The 20,507-nt window shown below is 41.3% G+C and overlaps 1 protein-coding gene across 1 annotated transcript in view; it reads left to right on the top strand.

The window, feature by feature from the left end:
- The window catches only part of LOC139755260 (condensin complex subunit 1-like), a 549,693-nt gene that overhangs the window by 347,154 nt on the left and 182,032 nt on the right, over positions 1-20,507 (top strand). Inside the window, exon 20 of the mRNA XM_071673408.1 lies at positions 11,401-11,622. Within this exon, the coding sequence (XP_071529509.1) occupies positions 11,401-11,622 (222 nt within the window). The remainder of the gene's footprint in view (positions 1-11,400; positions 11,623-20,507) is intronic.

Raw genomic sequence — 20,507 nt, 5'->3', positions numbered from 1 at the left:
CCCGCATTAGCGAGGTAGTGGAAGGAAACAGACGAAAGAATGGCCCAACCCACCCACATACACATGTATATACATACACGTCCACACACGCATTATACATACCTATACATCTCAACCTATACATGTACATACACACACAGACATATACATATATACATGTGTACATAATTCATACTGTCTGCCCATATTCATTCCCATCGCCACCTCGCCACACATGTAATAACAACCCCCTCCCCCCTCATGTGTGCGAGGTAGCACTAGGAAAAGACAGCAAAGGCCCCATTCGTTCACACTCATTCTCTAGCTGTCATGCAATAATGCACCAAAACCACAGCTCCCTTTACACATCCAGGCCCCACAGAACTTTCCATGGTTTACCCCAGATGCTTCACATGCCCTGGTTCAGTCCATTGACAGCATGTCGACCCTGGTATACCACATCGTTCCAATTCACTCTATTCCTTGCACGCCTTTCACCCTCCTGCATGTTCAGGCCCCGATCACACAAAATCTTTTTCACTCCATCTTTCCACCTCCAATTTGGTCTCCCTCTTCTCCTTGTTCCCTCCACCTCCGACACATATATCCTCTTGGTCAATCTTTCCTCACTCATCCTCTCCATGTACCCAAACCACCTCAAAACACCCTCTTCTGCTCTCTCAACCACACTCTTTTTATTACCACACATCTCTCTTACCCTATTATTACTTACTCAATCAAACCACCTCACACCACATATTGTCCTCCAACATCTCATTTCCAGCACATCCACCCTCCTGCACACAACTCTATCCATAGCCCACGCCTCGCAACCATACAACATTGTAGGAACCACTATTCCTTCAAACATACCCATTTTTGCTTTCCAAAATAATGTTCTCGACTTCCACACACTTTTCAACGCTCCCAGAACTTTTGCCCCCTCCCCCACCCTATGATTCACTTCCGCTTCCATGGTTCCATCCACTGCCAGATCCACTCCCAGATATCTAAAACACTTCACTTCCTCCAGTTTCTCTCCATTCAAACTTACCTCCCAATTGACTTGACCCTCAACCCTACTGTACCTAATAACCTTGCTCTTATTCACATTTACTCTCAACTTTCTTCTCTCACACACTTTACCAAACTCAGTCACCAGCTTCTGCAGTTTCTCACGTGAATCAGCCACCAGCGCTGTATCATCAGCGAGCAACAACTGACTCACTTCCCACGCTCTCTCATCCACAACAGACTGCATACTTGCCCCTCTTTCCAAAACGCTTGCATTCACCTCCCTAACAACCCCATCCATAAATAAATTAAACAACCATGGAAACATCACACACCTCTGCCGCAAACCTACATTCACAGAACCAATCACTTTCCTCTCTTCCTACACGTACACATGCCTTACATCCTCAATAAAAGCTTTTCACTGCTTCTAAGAACTTGCCCCCCACACCATATATTCTTAATACCTTCCACAGAGCATCTCTATCAACTCTATCATATGCCTTCTCCAGATCCATAAATGCTACACACAAATCCATTTCCTTTTCTAAGTATTTCTCACATACATTTTTAAAGCAAACACCTGATCCACACATCCTCTACCACTTCTGAAACCACACTGCTCTTCCCCAATCTGATGCTCTGTACATGCCTTCACCCTCTCAATCAATACCCTCCCATATAATTTACCAGGTATACTCAACAAACTTATACCTCTGTAATTTGAGCATTCACCTTTGTCCCATTTGCCTTTGTACAATGGCACTATGCAAGCATTCCGCCAATCCTCAGGCACCTCACCATGAGTCATACATACTTTGAATAACCTTACCAACCAGTCAACAATACAGTCACCCCCTTTTTTAATAAATTCCACCGCAATACCATCCAACCCCACTGCCTTGCCGGCTTTCATCTTCCGCAAAGCTTTTACTACCTCGTTTCTGTTTACCAAATCATTTTCCCTAACCCTCTCAGTTTGCACCCCACCTTGACCAAAACGCCCTATATCTGCCACTCTATCATCAAACACATTCAACAAAACTTCAAAATACTCACTCCAACTCCTTCTCACATCACCACTACCTGTTATCATCTCCTCAATAGCCCCCTTCACTGAAGTTCCCATTTGCTCCCTTGTCTTACGCACTTTATTTACCTCCTTCCAAAACATCTTTTTATTCTCCCTAAAATTTAATGATACTCTCTCACCCCAACTCTCATTTGACTTCTTTTTCACCTCTTACACCTTTCTCTTGACCTCCTGCCTCTTTCTTTTATACATCTTCCACTCATTTGCATTATTTCCCTGCAAAAATCATCCAAATGCCTCTTTCTTTCACTAATAATCTTACTTCTTCATCCCACCATTCACTACCCTTTCTAATCTGCCCACCTCCCACACTTCTCATGCCACAAGCATCTTTTGCGCAAGCCATCACTGCTTCCTTAAATACATCTCATTCCTCCTCCACTCCCCTCACCTCCTTTGTTCTCACCTTTTTCCATTCTGTACTCAGTCTCTCCTGGTACTTCCTCACACAAGTCTCCTTCCCAAGCTCACTTACTCTCACACTCTCTTCACCCCAACATTCTCCCTTCTTTTCTGAAAATCTCTACAAATCTTCACCTTTGCCTCCCCAAGATAATGATCAGACATCCCTCCAGTTGCACCTCTCAGCACATTAACATCCAAAAGTCTCTCCTTCACATGCCTATCAATTAACACGTAATCCAATAATGCTCTCTGGCCATCTCTCCTACTTACATATGTATACTTATGTATATCTCGCTTTTTAAACCAGGTATTCCCAATCACCAGTCCTTTTTCAGCACATAAATCTACAAGCTCTTCACCATTTCCATTTACAACACTGAACACCCCATGTATACCAATTATTCCCTGAACTGCCACATTGCTCACTTTTGCATTCAAATCACCCATCACTATAACCCGGTCTCGTGCATCAAAACTACTAACACACTCATTCAGCTGCTCCCAAAACACTTGCCTCTCATGATCTTTCTTCTCATGCCCAGGTGCATATGCACCAATAAGCACCCATCTTTCTCCATCAACTTTCAGTTTTACCCATACCAATCTAGAGTTTACTTTCTTACACTCTATCACATATTCCCACCACTCCTGTTTCAGGAGTAGTGCTACTCCTTCCCTTGCTCTTGTCCTCTCACTAACCCCTGACTTTACTCCCCAGACATTTCCAAACCACTCTTCCCCTTTACCCTTGAGCTTCGTTTCACTCAGAGCCAAAACATCCAGGTTCCTTTCCACAAACATACTACCTATCTCTCTCCTGCGCTAGCGAGGTAGCGCAAGGAGACTGACGAAAGAATGGCCCAACCCACCCACATACACATATATATACATACACGTCCACACATGCACATATACATACCTATACACCTAAACGTATATATATATATCTGATAGAGTTGATAGAGATGCTCTGTGGAAGGTATTAAGAATATATGGTGTGGGAGGAAAGTTGTTAGAAGCAGTGAAAAGTTTTTATCGAGGATGTAAGGCATGTGTACGTGTAGGAAGAGAGGAAAGTGATTGGTTCTCAGTGAATGTAGGTTTGCGGCAGGGGTGTGTGATGTCTCCATGGTTGTTTAATTTGTTTATGGATGGGGTTGTTAGGGAGGTAAATGCAAGAGTTTTGGAAAGAGGGGCAAGTATGAAGTCTGTTGGGGATGAGAGAGCTTGGGAAGTGAGTCAGTTGTTGTTCGCTGATGATACAGCGCTGGTGGCTGATTCATGTGAGAAACTGCAGAAGCTGGTGACTGAGTTTGGAAAAGTGTGTGGAAGAAGACAGTTAAGAGTAAATGTGAATAAGAGCAAGGTTATTAGGTACAGTAGGGTTGAGGGTCAAGTCAATTGGGAAGTAAGTTTGAATGGAGAAAAACTGGAGGAAGTAAAGTGTTTTAGATATTTGGGAGTGGATCTGGCAGCAGATGGAACCATGGAAGCGGAAGTGGATCATAGGGTGGGGGAGGGGGCGAAAATCCTGGGGGCCTTGAAGAATGTGTGGAAGTCGAGAACATTATCTCGGAAAGCAAAAATGGGTATGTTTGAAGGAATAGTGGTTCCTACAATGTTGTATGGTTGCGAGGTGTGGGCTATGGATAGAGTTGTGCGCAGGAGGATGGATATGCTGGAAATGAGATGTTTGAGGACAATGTGTGGTGTGAGGTGGTTTGATCGAGTGAGTAACGTAAGGGTAAGAGAGATGTGTGGAAATAAAAAGAGCGTGGTTGAGAGAGCAGAAGAGGGTGTTTTGAAGTGGTTTGGGCACATGGAGAGGATGAGTGAGGAAAGATTGACCAAGAGGATATATGTGTCGGAGGTGGAGGGAACAAGGAGAAGAGGGAGACCAAATTGGAGGTGGAAAGATGGAGTGAAAAAGATTTTGTGTGATCGGGGCCTGAACATGCAGGAGGGTGAAAGGAGGGCAAGGAATAGAGTGAATTGGAGCGATGTTGTATACTGGGGTTGACGTGCTGTCAGTGGATTGAAGCAAGGCATGTGAAGCGTCTGGGGTAAACCATGGAAAGCTGTGTAGGTATGTATATTTGCGTGTGTGGACGTATGTATATACATGTGTATGGGGGGGGGGGGTTGGGCCATTTCTTTCGTCTGTTTCCTTGCGCTACCTCGCAAACGCGGGAGACAGCGACAAAGTATAATAATAAAAAAAATATATATATATATATATATATATATATATATATATATATATATATATATATATATATATATACACACACACAGACATGTAAATATATACACATGTGCATATTTCATACTGTCTGCCCTTATTCATTCCCGTCACCACCCCAGCACACATGAAATGACAACCCCTCTTCCTGCATGTGCACGAGGTAGCTCTAGGAAAAGACAACAAAGGCCACATTCATTCACACTCAGTTTCTAGCTCTCATGTATAATGCACCTAAACCACAGCTCCCTTTCCACATCCAGGCCCCACAAAAATTTCCATGGTTTACCCCAGACACTTCACATACCCTGGTTCAATCCACTGACAGCATGTCGACCCCGGTATACCACATCGTCTCAATTCACTCTATTCCTTGCACGCCTTTCACCCTCCTGCATGTTCAGGCCCCGATCACTCAAAATCTTTTTCACTCCATCTTTTCACCTCCCATTTCATCTCCCACTTCTCCTCGTTCCGTCCACCTCTGACTCATATATCCTCTTTGTCAATCTTTCCTCACTCTTTCTCTCCATGTGACCAAACCATTTCAGAACACCCTCTACTGCTTTCTCAACCACCTTCTTTCTATTACCACACATCTCTCTTACCCTTTCATTACTTGATCAAACCACCTCACACCACATATTGTCCTCAAACATCTCATTTCCAGTACATCCACCCTCCTCCACACAACTCTATAGCCCACGCCTTGCAACCATATAACATTGTTGGAACCATTATTCCTTCAAACATACCCATTTTTGCTTTCCAAGATCACGTTCTCGACTTCCACACATTTTTCAATGCTCCCAGAACTTTTGCCCCCTCCCCCACCCTATGATTCACTTCCGCTTCCATGGTTCCATCCGCTGCCAAATCCACTCCCAGATATGTAAAGCACTTCACTTCCTCCAGTTTTTCTCCATTCAAACTTACCTCCCAATTATCTTGTCCCTCAATCCTACTGTACCTGATAACCTTGCTCTCATTTACGTTTACTCTCAGCTTTCTTTTTTCCCACACTTTACCAAACTCAGCCACCAGCTTCTGCAGTTTCTCACCCGAATCAGCCATCAGCGGTGTATCATCAGCGAACAACAACTGAATCACTTCCCAAGCTCTTTCATCCTCAACAGACTGCATACTTGCCCCTCTTTCCAAAACCCTTGCATTCACCTCCCTAACAACCCCATCCATAAACAAATTAAACAACCATGGAGACATCACGCACCCCTGCCGCAAACCAACATTCACTGAAAACAATCACTTTCCTTTCTTCCTACTCGTACACATGCCTTACATCCTCGATAAAAACTTTATACTGCTTCTAACAACTTACCTCCCACACCATATATTCTTAATACCTTCCACAGAGCATCTCTATCAACTCTATCATATGCCTTCTCCAGATCCATAAATGCTAAATACAAATCCACTTGTTTTTCTAAGTATTTCTTGCATACATTCCTCAAAGCAAACGCCTGATCCACACATCCTCTACCACTTCTGAAACCACACTGCTCTTCCCCAGTCTGATGCTCTGTACATGCCTTCACCCTCTCAATCAATAACCTCCCATATAATTTCCCAGGAATACTCAGCAAAGTTATACCTCTGTAATTTGAGTACTCACTCTTATCCCCTTTGCCTTTGTACAATGGCACTATGCAAGCACTCCACCAATCCTCAGGCACCTGAACATGAGTCATACATACATTAAATAACCTTACCAACCAGTCAACAATACAGTCACCCCCTTTTTTGATAAATGCCACTGCAATACCATCCAAACCTGCTGTCTTGCCGGTTTTCATCTTCCGCAAAGCTTTTACTACCTCTTCTCTGTTTACCAAATTATTCTCCCTAACCCTCACACTTTGCACACCACCTCGACCAAAACACTCTATATCTGCCGCTCTATCATCAAACACATTCAACAAACCTTCAAAATACTCACTCCATCTCCTTCTCACATCACCACTACTTGTTATCCCCATTAACCCCCTTCACTGATGTTCCCATTTGTTCCCTTATTTTACGCACTTTATTTACCTCCTTCCAAAACATCTTTTTATTCTCCCAAGAATTTAATGGTACTCTCTCAACCCAACTCTCATATGGCCTCTATTTTACCTCTTGTACCTTTCTCTTGACCTCTTGCCTCTTTCTTTTATACATCTCCCAGTCATTTGCATTATTTACTTGCAAAAATTGTCCAAATGCCTCTCTCTTCTCTTTCACTAATAATCTTACTTTTTCATCCCACCACTCTACCCTTTCTTATCTGCCCACCTCCCACACTTCTCATGCCACAAGCATCTTTTGCGCAAGCCATCACTGCTTCTCTAAGTACATCTCATTCCTCCCCCACTCCCCTTGTGTCCTTTGTTCTCATCTTTTTCCATATTGTACTCAGTCTCTCCTGGTACTTACTCACACAAGTCTCTTTCCCAAGCTCACTTACTCTCACCACTCTCTTCACCCCAACATTCTCTCTTCTTTTCTGAAAACCTCTGCATATCTTCACCTTCACCTCCACAAGATAATGATCAGACATCCCTCCAGTTGCACCTCTCAGCACATTAACATCCAAAAGTCTCTCTTTCGCACGCCTATCAATTAACTCATAATCCAATAACGCTCACCTTTGCATTCAAATCACTCATCACTATAACCCGGTCTCGCGCATGAAAACTACTAACACATTCACTCAGCTGCTCCCAAAACACTTGCCTCTCATGATCTTTCTTCTCATGCCCATGTGCATATGCACCAATAATCACCCATCTCCATCCACTTTCAGTTTTACCCATATCAATCTAGAGTTTATTACACTCTATCACATACTCCCACCACTCCTGTTTCAGGAGTAGTGCTACTTCCCTTGCTCTTGTCCTCTCACTAACCCCTGACTTTACTCCCAAGACATTCCCAAACCACTCTTCCCCTTTACCCTTGAGCTTCGTTTCACTCAGAGCCAAAACATCCAAGCTCCTTTCCTCAAACATACTACCTGTCTTTCCTTTTTTCTCATCTTGGATACATCCACACTCACTTAGACACACCAATCTGGGCCTTCAAGGATGATGAGCACTCCCCGCGTGACTCCTTCTTTTGTTTCCCCTTTTAGAAAGTTAAAATATAAGGAGGGGAGGGTTTCTAGCCCCTGCTCATGTCTCCTTTAGTCGCCTTCTACGACACGTGGTTTGGGAATGTCTTAGGAGTAAAGTCAGGGGTTAGTGAGAGGACAAGAGCAAGGGAACGAGTAGCACTACTCCTGAAACAGGAGTGGTGGGAGTATGTGATAGAGTGTAAGAAAGTAAACTAGATTGATAAGGGTAAACTGAAAGTGGATGGAGAGAAATGGGTGATTATTAGTGCATATGCATCTGGGCATGAGAGGAAAAGATCGTGAGAGGCAAGCGTTTTGGGAGCAGCTGAGTGAGTGTGTTACTAGTTTTGATGCACGAGACCGAGTTATAGTTATGGGTGATTTGAATGCAAAGGTGAGTAATGTGGCAGTTGAGGGAATAATTGGTGTACATGGGGTGTTCAGTGTTGTAAATGGAAATGGTGAAGAGCTTGTAGATTTATGTGCTGAAAAAGGACTGATGATTGGGAATACCTGGTTTGGAAAGAGAGATATACATAAGTATACCTATGTAAGTAGGAGAGATGGCCAGAGAGCATTATTAGATTGTGTTAATTGATAGGTGCGAAAGAGAGACTTTTGGATGTTAATGTGCTGAGAGGTGCAACTGGAGGGATGTTTGATCATTATCTTGTGGAGGCGAAAGTGAAAATATGTAGAGGTTTTCAGAAAAGAAGAGAGAATGTTAGGATGAAGAGAGTTGTGAGAGTAAGTGAGCTTGGGAAGGAGACTTGTGTGAGGAAGAACCAGGAGAGACTGAGTACAGAATTGAAAAAGATGAGAACAAAGGACGAAAGGGGAGTAGGGGAGGAATGGGATGTATTTAGTGATGGCTTGCGCAAAAGATGCTTGTGGCATGAGAAGCATGGTAACACCAGAAGTCTTTCATAGAGAATAGTCCAGGGGTAATTATAAATAAGAATAAACTGATAACTAGTATCAATATTTTGGTGTAGGTATAAAGGTAATGAAATGTGCTGTGGCAACTCACGTGACTTTTCAGTATGTTGTGTTGAAACATATACAAGATTGTACACTTTAACATATTGATAGTGGTGGATCAAATGTACTTCTAAAGTGATTTTTTTTTTTTTATTATTGTTTTATGAATATGTTTAAAATTATAAGGTTGAATACCAATACCTTTTTTGTCCAATTGATAAACAGTTTTCAGCCTGGTTTTAAGATAGTTGCTTATATTTGACAGTTATGCTAGATTTCCTGTATGATGTAATCATCTGAATGATAAAAGTAAAGCAGTAGTTGTCATCTATTTGGAAATTCAATAAGTATTTGATAAAGTTTAGCATCCGAGGTTATATGAGTGTGTTTGAAATTTAAGGTTGAATAGAAAGGCAGAGTAGAAAGGGTAGTGAGTGGTGGGATGAAGAAGTAAGATTATTAGTGAAAGAGAAGAGAGAGGCATTTGGACGATTTTTGCAGGGAAATGATGCAAATGACTGGGAGATGTATAAGAGAAAGAGGCAGGAGGTCAAGAGAAAGGTGCAAGAGGTGAAATAGAGGGCAAATGAGAGTTGGGGTGAGAGAGTATCATTAAATTTTAGGGAGAATGAAAAGATGTTTTGGAAGGAGGTAAATAAAGTGCGTAAGACAAGGGAACAAATGGGAATGTCAGTGAAGGGGGCTAATGGGGAGGTGATAACAAGTAGTGGTGATGTGAGAAGGAGATAGAGTGAGTATTTTGAAGGTTTGTTGCATGTGTTTGATGATAGAGTGGCAGATATAGGGTGTTTTGGTCGAGGTGGTGTGCAAAGTGAGAGGGTTAGGGAGGATGATTTGGTAAACGGAGAAGAGGTAGTAAAAGCTTTGCGGAAGATGAAATCTGGCAAGGCGGTGGGTTTGGATGGTATTGCAGGGGCATTTATTAAAAAAAAGGGGGTGACTCCATTGTTGACTGGTTGGTAGGGTTATTTAATGTATGTATGACTCATGGTGAGGTGCTTGAGGATTGGTGGAATGCTTGCATAGTGCTATTGTACAAAGGCAAAGGGGATAAGAGTGAGTGCTCAAATTACAGAGGTATAAGTTTGTTGAGTATTCCTGAGAAATTTTATAGGAGGGTATTGATTGAGAGGGTGAAGGACATGTACAGAGCATCAGATTGGGGAAGAGCAGTTTGGTTTCAGAAGTGGTAGAGGATGTGTGGATCAGGTGTTTGCTTTAAAGAATGTATATGAGAAATACTTAGAAAAGCAAATGGATTTGTATGTAGCATTATTGGATCTGAAGAAGGCATATGATAGAGTTGATAGAGATGCTTTGTAGAAGTTATTAAGAATATATGGTGTGGGAAGTAAGTTGTTAGAAGCAGTGAAAAGTTTTTTTCGAGGATGTAAGGCATGTGTACAAGTAGGAAGAGAGGAAAGTGACTGGTTCTCAGTGAATGTTGGTTTGCGGCATGGGTGTGTGATGTCTCCATGGTTGTTTGATTTGTTTATGGTTGTAGTTGTTAGGGAGGTAAATGCAAGAGTTTTGGAAAGAGGGGCAAGTATTCAATCTGTTGTGGATTAGAGAGCTTGGGAAGTGAGTCAGTTATTGTTCGCTGATACAGCGCTGGTGGTTGATTCGTGTGAGAAACTGCAGGAGCTGGTGACAGAGTTTGGTAAAGTGTGTGAAAGAAGAAAGCTGAGAGTAAATGTGAATAAGAGCAAGGTTATTAGGTACAATAGAGTTGAAGAACAAGTCATTTTGGAGGTAAGTTTGAATGGAGAAAAGCTGGAGGAAGTGAAGTGTTTTAGATATGTGGGAGTGGATTTGGCAGCAGATGGAACCATGGAAGCGGAAGTGAATCATAGGGTGGGGGAGGGGGCGAAAGTTCTGGGAGCCTTGAAAAATGTGTGGAAGTCGATAACGTTGTCTTGGAAAGCAAAAATGGGTATGTTTGAGGGAATAGTGGTTCCAACAATGTTATATGGTTGTGAGGCATGGGCTATATAGATAGAGTTGTGTGGAGGAGGGTGGATATGCTGGAAATGAGGTGTTTGAGGACAATATGTGGTATGAGGTGATTTGATCGAGTAAGTAATGAAAGGGTAAGAGAGATGTGTGGTAATAAAAAGAGTGTGGTTGAGAAAGCAGAAGAGGGTATTTTGAAATGGTTTGGTCACATGGAGAGAATGAATGAGGAAAGATTGACAAAGAGGATATATGTGTCAGAGGTGGAGGGAACGAGGAGAAGTGGGAAACCAAATTGGAAGTGGAAAGATGGAGTGAAAAAGATTTTGAGTGATCGGGGCCTGAACATGCAGGAGGGTGAAAGGAGTGCAAGGAATAGAGTGAATTGGGATGATATGGTATACCGAGATGTATAGGTATATATATGTGTGTGTGTGGACGTGTATGTATATACATGTGTATTAGGGTGGGTTGGGCCATTTTTTTCGCCTGTTGCCTTGCCCTACCTCGCTGATGCGGGAGACAGCGACAAAGTATAATAAAAAGTATAAATATATGTTTTGTAACAAAACTTCTATAGTATTGTTTGCATACTTTCAGACCACTGCTCCTCAAGTGCCTGTTGGAGTGTTGTCACGCTTTTTTGTTGTTGTGGGCCATGTGGCTATGTGCCAGCTGGTTCATCTTGATACTTATATCTTCTCTGAGTTGAAGCGAAGGAACTTCCTTAAAGAAGAAATGGAGACAGAAAAGAAAATCAGAAAGAAAAGGAAAAGCAGAAGAAAATCCCTTGCAACCTCTGCAAGTGAGGCATCCAGAGTGGTGAGTAATATTTTAAGATTTGAGTATGTTGATGAATGTATGCATTAGTCCATGCATGTACCAGTTGAATTTATTTTTCATTTATAGAGAATATAGTATGGTGGAAGAATCTTAAATGAAATGATGTAAATCGAAATTAGAAAATAATTACCAACTGAAGAAGCTTAGTGAATGAGTATGAAGGAAATTGCTGAATGCCAAACACTGAAGTTATACTGGAATTACGCATTTTTTTTTTTTTATGTCTCATTGGTAATCTTTCTAGAATGTCCACAATCTGACCAATTTTGCATTGTTAGAAGTCAAAATGAAGGAATGATGAAATAAAGAAATGCCTTTTGTCTGAAAGATTACTATCTGTCTGTCTATATCTCTGACGCCCATTTTCTCCAGGAACTCCCATCAAGGGGTGGCTATGGCAAAAGAGTCTCCACTTATACCTGTCCTTACGTGCCTCCCTCTCATACACCATTCCATGTATTCTTCCTCTGTTTCTCCCTGCAGTATTCTCCACCCAATTTGCCCATGTCACTGGTGGTCTTCCACTTTACACAAACCTCTTTGATTGTACTATCATACACTCTCCTTGTAAACTCCTAGTCGTGCATTCTTTCCACATGCCCACTGATACATTCCAATTCAGCAATCTTTTGTCCACCATGCATTGCTCTTTTTATTCCTGTATCTCACTACCTTGTATCCAACTATTGATTCTACAACCTTCACTAGTATTTCTCTAATCATTTTAAACACCTCATTCACACATGACTGCACTTCTACATTCACTGCACTTCCATCTAGGCTTTCATTTACCTTCTTTTCATTCACATTCAGCAACATCATTCTCAATTGCTCATTTCTTTTAACCCTCGCCATAACTGATAGACCAAATAAGAAACTCAAGAGACCAACATTTAACGTGATAGATCAGTTTTGTAAGTATGTATAGAGGTACTAAGAGTCATATGAGTCTATGTAAATGCCAGTATGAAGTAAATGTTGCCAAAAATAGAAAAAGAAATCTTAAGAGGTTCACTAGTTACATTAGAAGCAGAGAGTCATTACGCATTCATTTAGTTTATTGATTGTGAGTACAGTGACTTGATTAGAACATCAAAACTATGGCAAAGATTTCTTTTTTTAAATGACTGAAGACACAACTTGCATTCTGAATCCAATTCCAGTTTAAGAGAGGAAAATTTTTTGGAACATACTAACATTTAGAGTTGAAGATACACTGATCTACAGAAAATTGAATGAAGGTAAACTAAACAGCATGCCCAGATAAGTTTTATTCAATGGCAATGAAAGAGACAAAAAAAGGAGATTGTTAAAGTCTTGCTGCTTTTCTAAGCAAGTCCCTTGCTATGGAGAAATCCCCAGAGGACTGGAATTTTGCCAGTGTAACACCAATGTTCAAAAAAGTTGATAGGGCACAACCAAGAAGTTATTGTCAGACAACTTAACATCTATGGTTGGAAAACATATGGAAACCATCATTTGGGACAAAATTATAAACCATACAAAGGACTACCTCTTAATAAACATTTTCAGTCTGATTTTTACGGAAGTTGCTTATGTTTAACAGGTATGCTTGATTTCTTCTATAATGTAATCATCATAAATGATGAAAGTAAAGCAGTAGATGTTTTCTCTTCTGAAATTCAAAAAGTATTTGATAAAGTTTAGCAACCGAAATTGGTTGACTGGCCATAAGCAAAATTCTGGTTTTTGGTTGTCTCAGAATGATTAGACATGATAAGTTTTGTGCCATAAGGATCAGTCTTGGGACAAGTTTCCTTTTTCATATTGATGATACTGATAATGGGCTACATTTTAAGATATCAAGATTTTCAGGTGATACTAAGCTGGGAAATAGATCTGCAACTAACATTGAACATCTGCAGCTTCAAACCAATGTAAAGTGATAGACTAGGAATACGAGTGGGAAATATATATCAATATTGATAATTGGAGATAAAAACAAAAAGGCAAGCATAGTATGAATTTTATTAAGCTACAAAGGTAAATAAGGAAAATTATGGGTGTCTCAATCTCTGGTGCCTTGAAGCTAAGTAATCAGTGCACAGAAGGTAAGATTTTCTAATTCAAGACTCAGAAAATCATTCTAACTGTTTACAAGTCATTGGTGTGTCCCTGTCTTCATTATTGTATTCATTTACTGTACCCTACTTGAGAAGACATAGACAGAATGAAGAGAGTATAACATCAAGCTACAAAGATACTTCCTGAGCTGAGAAACAAATCATAAAAGAGATGACTAAATGACCTAGATTTTTTTACTTAGAAAGAAGATGATTAGGAGAGGATTTGATACAGGTACTGTATTCAAAATTATCAGAGGCTTTGAGTGTTTCAACCTAAGCAGCTGTTGAAGACTTGATTCATCTGATTTTATTCATAGGAATGTATACAAAATCATGGGCAAACGTTTTACTTCGTGTGAGGTAAGCATTTCTTCAACAGATTTGCTGACATATGGAATGCTATACCAATTAGAGTGGTTGAAAACAGCACCATGAATATATTCAAGAATACACTTAATAAGTATCAAACTCTATGACTGATATTATTCTCACTTCCTTTGGTACATGAAAAGTTTGCTGAATTTTTTTCATTGCAGCATCTGTATGCCTTCCCACTGTTACCTCAATAATCTCTGGGTTTCTTTCATGATGACAAACAGCCTTGAAAGGACCTAGTGGTCTGTTGCTGTTTGAATTCCTTTAGATTTGCCTTGTAGCATATCTTGATGTGCTTACAGACCTTCCTGTCTCTTACTGAATGTTCATCTCTTCCCATATGACTTTTGTCTTTACCATAATAATTCTTGCTTATTATATAAATGAAACAATACTTTAAAATGCCTTCAGTTTAATAAAATGATTTCAGACATGCCTGAATTAACAAAATTTTGGTTTGCATTGACATATTATAAAACCCCAGGACTCGGTTATTGACAGAAATATTGTAGAAAGTAGTATGATTAGACAGACCTATCTGGAAAAGCGTAACATAATTCTAGACATGTACAATTTAGATCCTTTCATAATCAAAATGATTGTCAATATGTATAGATTTATGAAATAATCCATGACCTAACTCTTGCCTTTCATCACCCAGCCCCTCCCTTTGGTTACTTGATCCATGCCATTGGTGATCACATATGCTTGACCTTCTCGTGTTCCTAAACTAACTAGGTCATGTGCCTTATGTTACATATGTTTATTTTATATTTATTATACTTAACCGTTGTCTCCTGCAATAGCGAGGTAGCACAAAGAAACAGATGAAGAATGGCCCAATGCACATACACATGCATATACATAAATGCCTACACATGCACAAATACATACTTATAAATTTCAATGTTTACATACATATACATACAACAGACATATACATATATACACATGTACACATCCATACTTGCTGCCTTCATCCGTTCCTGTCACCACCCTGCCACACATGAAATAGCATTTGTGAGGCAGCACTAGGAACAGACAAAAAAGGCAACATTCGTTTACTCTCAGTCTCTAGCTGTCATGTGTAATACACCGAAACCTCAGCTCACTTTCCTACTTGTACACGTCTTACATCCTTGGTAAAATCTTTTCACTACTTCTAGCAACTTACCTCCCACACCATATACACTTAAAACCTTCCACAAGCATCTCTGTCGACCCTATCATATGCCATCTCCAGATCCATAAATGCTACATACAAATCCATCTGCTTTTCTCAGTATTTACCTCGTACATTCTTCAAAGCAAACACCTGATCCACACATCCTCTACCACTTCTGAACCACACTGCTCTTCCCCAGTCTGATACTCTGTACCTGCCTTTACCCTCACAATCAATACCCTCCCATATAATTTCCCAGGAATACTCAACAAACTTATGCCTTTGTAATTTGAACACTCACCTTTATCCCCTTTGCCTATGTACGATCACGTTGCATTTATTCCACCAATTCTCAGGCACTTCACCATGATCCATACATTCATTGAATACACTTACCAACCGATCAACAACAAAGTCATCTCCCCCCCCCCCCCCCCCTTTTTTTTTTATGAATTCCACTGCAATACCATCCACACCCGCTGCCTTGCCAGCTTTCATCTTCTGCAAAGCTTCCACTACCTCTTCCCTATTCACCAAACCATTCTCCCTGACCCTCTCACTTCGCACACCACCCCAACCAAAACAACCTAAATCTGCCACTCTTATCATCAAACACATTCAACAAACCTTCAAAATATTCACTCCAACTCCTTCTCACTTCATCACTACTTGTTATTACCTCCCCGTTTGCCCCTTTCACCGATGTTCCCGTTTCTTCTCCTGTCTAATGCACTTTATTTATCTGGTGCCAAAACATCTTTTTATTCTCCATAAGATTTGATAATTATCCCTGGGGATAGGGGAGAAAGAATACTTCCCACGTATTCCCTGCGTGTCGTAGAAGACGACTAAAAGGGGAGGGAGCGGGGGGCTGGATATCTTCCCCTCTCGTTTTTTTTTTAATTTTCCAAAACAAGGAACAGAGAAGGGGGCCAGGTGAGGATATTCCCTCCAAAGCCCAGTCCTCTGTTCTTAACGCTACCTCGCTAACGCGGGAAATGGCGAATAGTTTGAAAGAAAGAAAAAAGAAGATTTGATAATACTATCTCACCCCAACTTTCATTTGCCCTCTTTTTTACCTCTTCCTCCTTTCTCTTGCCTTCCTGCCGCTTTCTTTTATACATCACTCAGTCATTTGCACTATTTCCCAGCAAAAATCATCCAAATTTATATATTTTATAGATTATATTTAACTGCCGTCTCCCGCTCTAGCAAGGTAGCGCAAAGAAACAGACGAGGAATTGCCCAACCTACCCACATACACACACATATATATGTATGTGGGACTAATTTGTGTACCTGGGGTGTTCAGTGTTGTAAATGGAAATGGTGAAGAGCTTGTACATTTATATGCTGAAAAAGGACTGGTGATTGGGAATACCTGGTTTAAAAAGAGAGATATACAGAAGAATACGTATGTAAGTAGGAGAGATGGCCAGAGACCGCTATTTGATTACGTATTAATTGATAGGTGCACGAAAGAGAGACTTTTGGATGTTAATGTGGTGAGAGTTGCAACTGGAGAGATGTCTGATCATTATCTTGTGGAGGCGAAGGTGAAGATTTGTAGAGGTTTTCAGAAAAGAAGAGAGAATGTTGGGGTGAAAAGAGTGGTGAGAGTAAGTGAGCTTGGGAAGGAGACATGTGTGAGGAAGTACCAGGAAATACTGAGTACAGAATGGAAAAAGGTGAGAACTAAGGATGAAACAGGAGTGGGGGAGGAATGGGATGTATTTAGGGAAGCAGAGATGGCTTGCGCAAAAGATGCTTGTGGCATGAGAAACGTGGGAGGTGGGCAGATTAGAAAGGGTAGTGAGTGGTGGGATGAAGAAGTAAGATTGTTAGTGAAAGAGAAGAGAGAGACATTTGGATGATTTCTGCAGGGAAATAATGCAAATGACTGGGAAATGTATAAAAGTAAGAGGCAGGAGGTCAAGAGAAAGGTGCAAGAGGTGAAAAAGAGGGCAAATGAGAGTTGGTGTGAGAGAGTATCATTAGATTTTAGGGAGAATAAAGATATGTTTTGGAAGGAGGTAAATAAAGTACGTAAGACAAGGGAACAAATGGGAACTTCAGTGAAGGGGGCCAATGGGGAGGTGATAACAAGTAGTGGTGATGTGAGAAGGAGATGGAGTGAGTATTTTGAAGGTTTGTTGAATGTATTTGATATTAGAGTGGCAGATATAGGGTGTTTTGGTCGAGGTGGTGTTCAAAGTGAGAGGGTTAGGGAGAATGATTTGGTAAACAGAGAAGAGGTAGTAAAAGCTTTGCGGAAGAAGAAAGCCAGCAACGCAGCGGGTTTGGATGGTATTGCGGTGGAATTTATTAAAAAAGGAGGTGACTGTATTGTTGACTGGTTGGTAAGGTTATTTACTGTATGTATGTCTCATGGTGAGGTGTCTGAGGATTGGCGGAATGCCTGCATGGTGCCTTTGTACAAAGGCAAAGGGGATAAGAGTGAGTGCTCAAATTACAGAGGTATAAGTTTGTTGAGTATTCCTGTGAAATTATTTGGGAGGGTATTGATTGAGAGGGTGAAGGCATGCACAGAGCATCAGATTGGGGAAGAGCAGTGTGGTTTCAGAAGTGTTAGAGGATGTGTGGATCAGGTGTTTACTTTGAAGAATGTATGTGAGTAGTACTTAGAAAAGCAAATGGATTTGTATGTAGCATTTATAGATCTGGAAAAGGCATATGATAGAGTTGATAGAGATCCTCTATGGAAGGTATTTATAATATATATATAGTGTGGGAGACAAGGTGTTACAAGCAGTGAAAAGTTTTTATCGAGGATGTAAGGCATGTGTACGTGTAGGAAGAGAGGAAAGTGATTGGTTCTCAGTGAATGTAGGGTTGCGGCTTTGGTGTTTAATTTGTTCATGGATGGGATTGTTAGGGAGGTGAATTAAGAGTTTTGGAAAGAGTGGCAAGTGTGCAGTCTGTTGTGGATGAGAGAGCTTGGGAAGTGAGTCAGTTGTTGTTTGCTGATGATACGGTGCTGGTGACTGAGTTTGGTAAAGTGTGTGAAAGAAGAAAGTTGAGAGTAAATGTGAATAAGAGCAAAGTTATTAAGTACAGTAGGGTTAAGGGACAAGTCAGTTGGGAGGTAAGTTTGAATAGAGAAAAACTGGAAGAAGTGAAGTGTTTTAGATATCTGGGAGTGGATTTGGCAGCGGATGGAACCATGGAAGTGGAAGTGAATCATAGGATGAGGGAGGGGGCGAAAGTCCTGGGAGCCTTGAAGAATGTTTGGAAGTCAAGGACATTATTTCGGAAAGCAAGAATGGGTATGTTTGAAGGAATAGTGGTTCCAATAATATTATATGGTTGCGAGGCGTGGGCTATAGATAGAGTTGTGCAGAGGAGGGTGGATGTGCTGGAAATTAGATGTTTTAGGACAATATGTGGTGTGAGGTGGTTTGATCAAGTAAGTAATAATAGGGTAAGAGTGATGTGTGGTAATAAAAAGAGTGTGGCTGAGAGAGCAGAAGAGGGTGTTTTGAAATGGTTTGGGCACATGGAGAGAATGAGTGAGGAAAAATTGACCAAGAGGATATATGTGTCGGAGGTGGAGGGAACAAGGAGAAGTGGGAGACCAAATTGGAGGTGGAAAGATGGAGTGAAAAAGATTTTGTGTGATCGGGGCCTGAACATGCAGGAGGGTGAAAGGAGGGCAAGGAGTAGAGTGAATTGGATCGATGTGGTATACCGGGGTTGACATGCTGTCAGTGGATTGAATCAGGGCATGTGAAGCGTCTGGGGTGAACCATGGAAAGCTGTGTAGGTATGTATATTTGCGTGTGTGGACGTATGTATATACATGTGTATTGGGGGTGGGTTGGGCCATTTCTTTCATCTGTTTCCTTGCGCTACCTCGCAAACGCAGGAGACAGCAATAAAGCAAAAAAAAAAAAAAATATTTTTTTTTATTTTTTATTTATTTTTTTTTTTTTTCTTTGTCGCTCTCTCCCACGTCTCCGAGGTAGTGCAAGGAAACAGATGAAAGAAATGGCCCAACCCACCCCCATACACATGTATATACATAAACGTCCACACACGCAAATATACACACCCATACATCTCAATGTACACATATATACACAAACACATACAGAAAACACATGCACACAATTCACACTGTCTGCCTATTATTCATTACCATCGCCACCTCACCACACATGGAATAACATCCCCCTCCCCCCTCATGTGTGCGAGGTAGCGCTAGGAAAGACAACAAAGGCCCCATTCGTTCACACTCAGTCTCTAGCTGTCATGCAACAATGCCCGAAACCACAGCTCCCTTTCCACATCCAGGCCCCACAGAACTTTCCATGGTTTACCCCAGACGCTTCACATGCCCTGATTCAATCCATTGACAGCACATCGACCCCGGTATACCACATCGATCCAATTTACTCTATTCCTTGCCCACTTTTCACCCTCCTGCATGTGCAGGCCCCGATCACTCAAAATCTTTTTCACTCCATCTTTCCACCTCCAGTTTGGTCTCCCACTTCTCCTTGTTCCCTCCACCTCCGACACATATATCATCTTGGTCAATCTTTCCTCACTCATTCTCTCCATGTGCCCAAACCATTTCAAAACACCCTCTTCTGCTCTCTCAACCATGCTCTTTTTATTTCCACACATCTGTCTTACCCTTACGTTACTTACGCGATCAAAACACCTCACACCACACACTGTCCTCAAACATCTCATTTCCAGCACATCCATCCTCCTGCACACAACTCTATCCATAGCCCATGCCTCGCAACCATACAACATTGTTGGAACCACTATTCCTTCAAACATACCCATTTTGGTTTCCGAGATAATGTTCTCGACTTCCACACATTCTTCAAGGCTCCCAGGATTTTCGCCCCCTCCCCCACCCTATGATCCACTTCCGATTCCATGGTTCCATCCGCTGCCAGATCCACTCCCAGATATCTAAAACACTTTACTTCCTCCAGTTTTGCTCCATTCAAACTTACCTCCCAATTGAATTGACCCTCAACCCTACTGTACCTAATAACCTTGCTCTTATTCACGTTTACTCTTAACTTTCTTCTTTCACACACTTTACCAAACTCAGTCACCAGCTTCTGCAGTTTCTCACATGAATCAGCCACCAGCGCTGTATCATCAGCGAACAACAACTGACTCACTTCCCAAGCTCTCTCATCCCCAACAGACTTCATACTTGCCCCTCTTTCCAAAACTCTTGCATTTACCTC

Source organism: Panulirus ornatus, chromosome 1 (genome assembly GCF_036320965.1).
Source record: "Panulirus ornatus isolate Po-2019 chromosome 1, ASM3632096v1, whole genome shotgun sequence".
In the NCBI taxonomy this organism is placed as follows: Eukaryota; Metazoa; Arthropoda; class Malacostraca; order Decapoda; family Palinuridae; genus Panulirus; species Panulirus ornatus.
The sequence above is the reverse complement of the archived record's forward strand: the minus strand, read 5'-3'. Positions and strand labels throughout refer to the sequence as shown.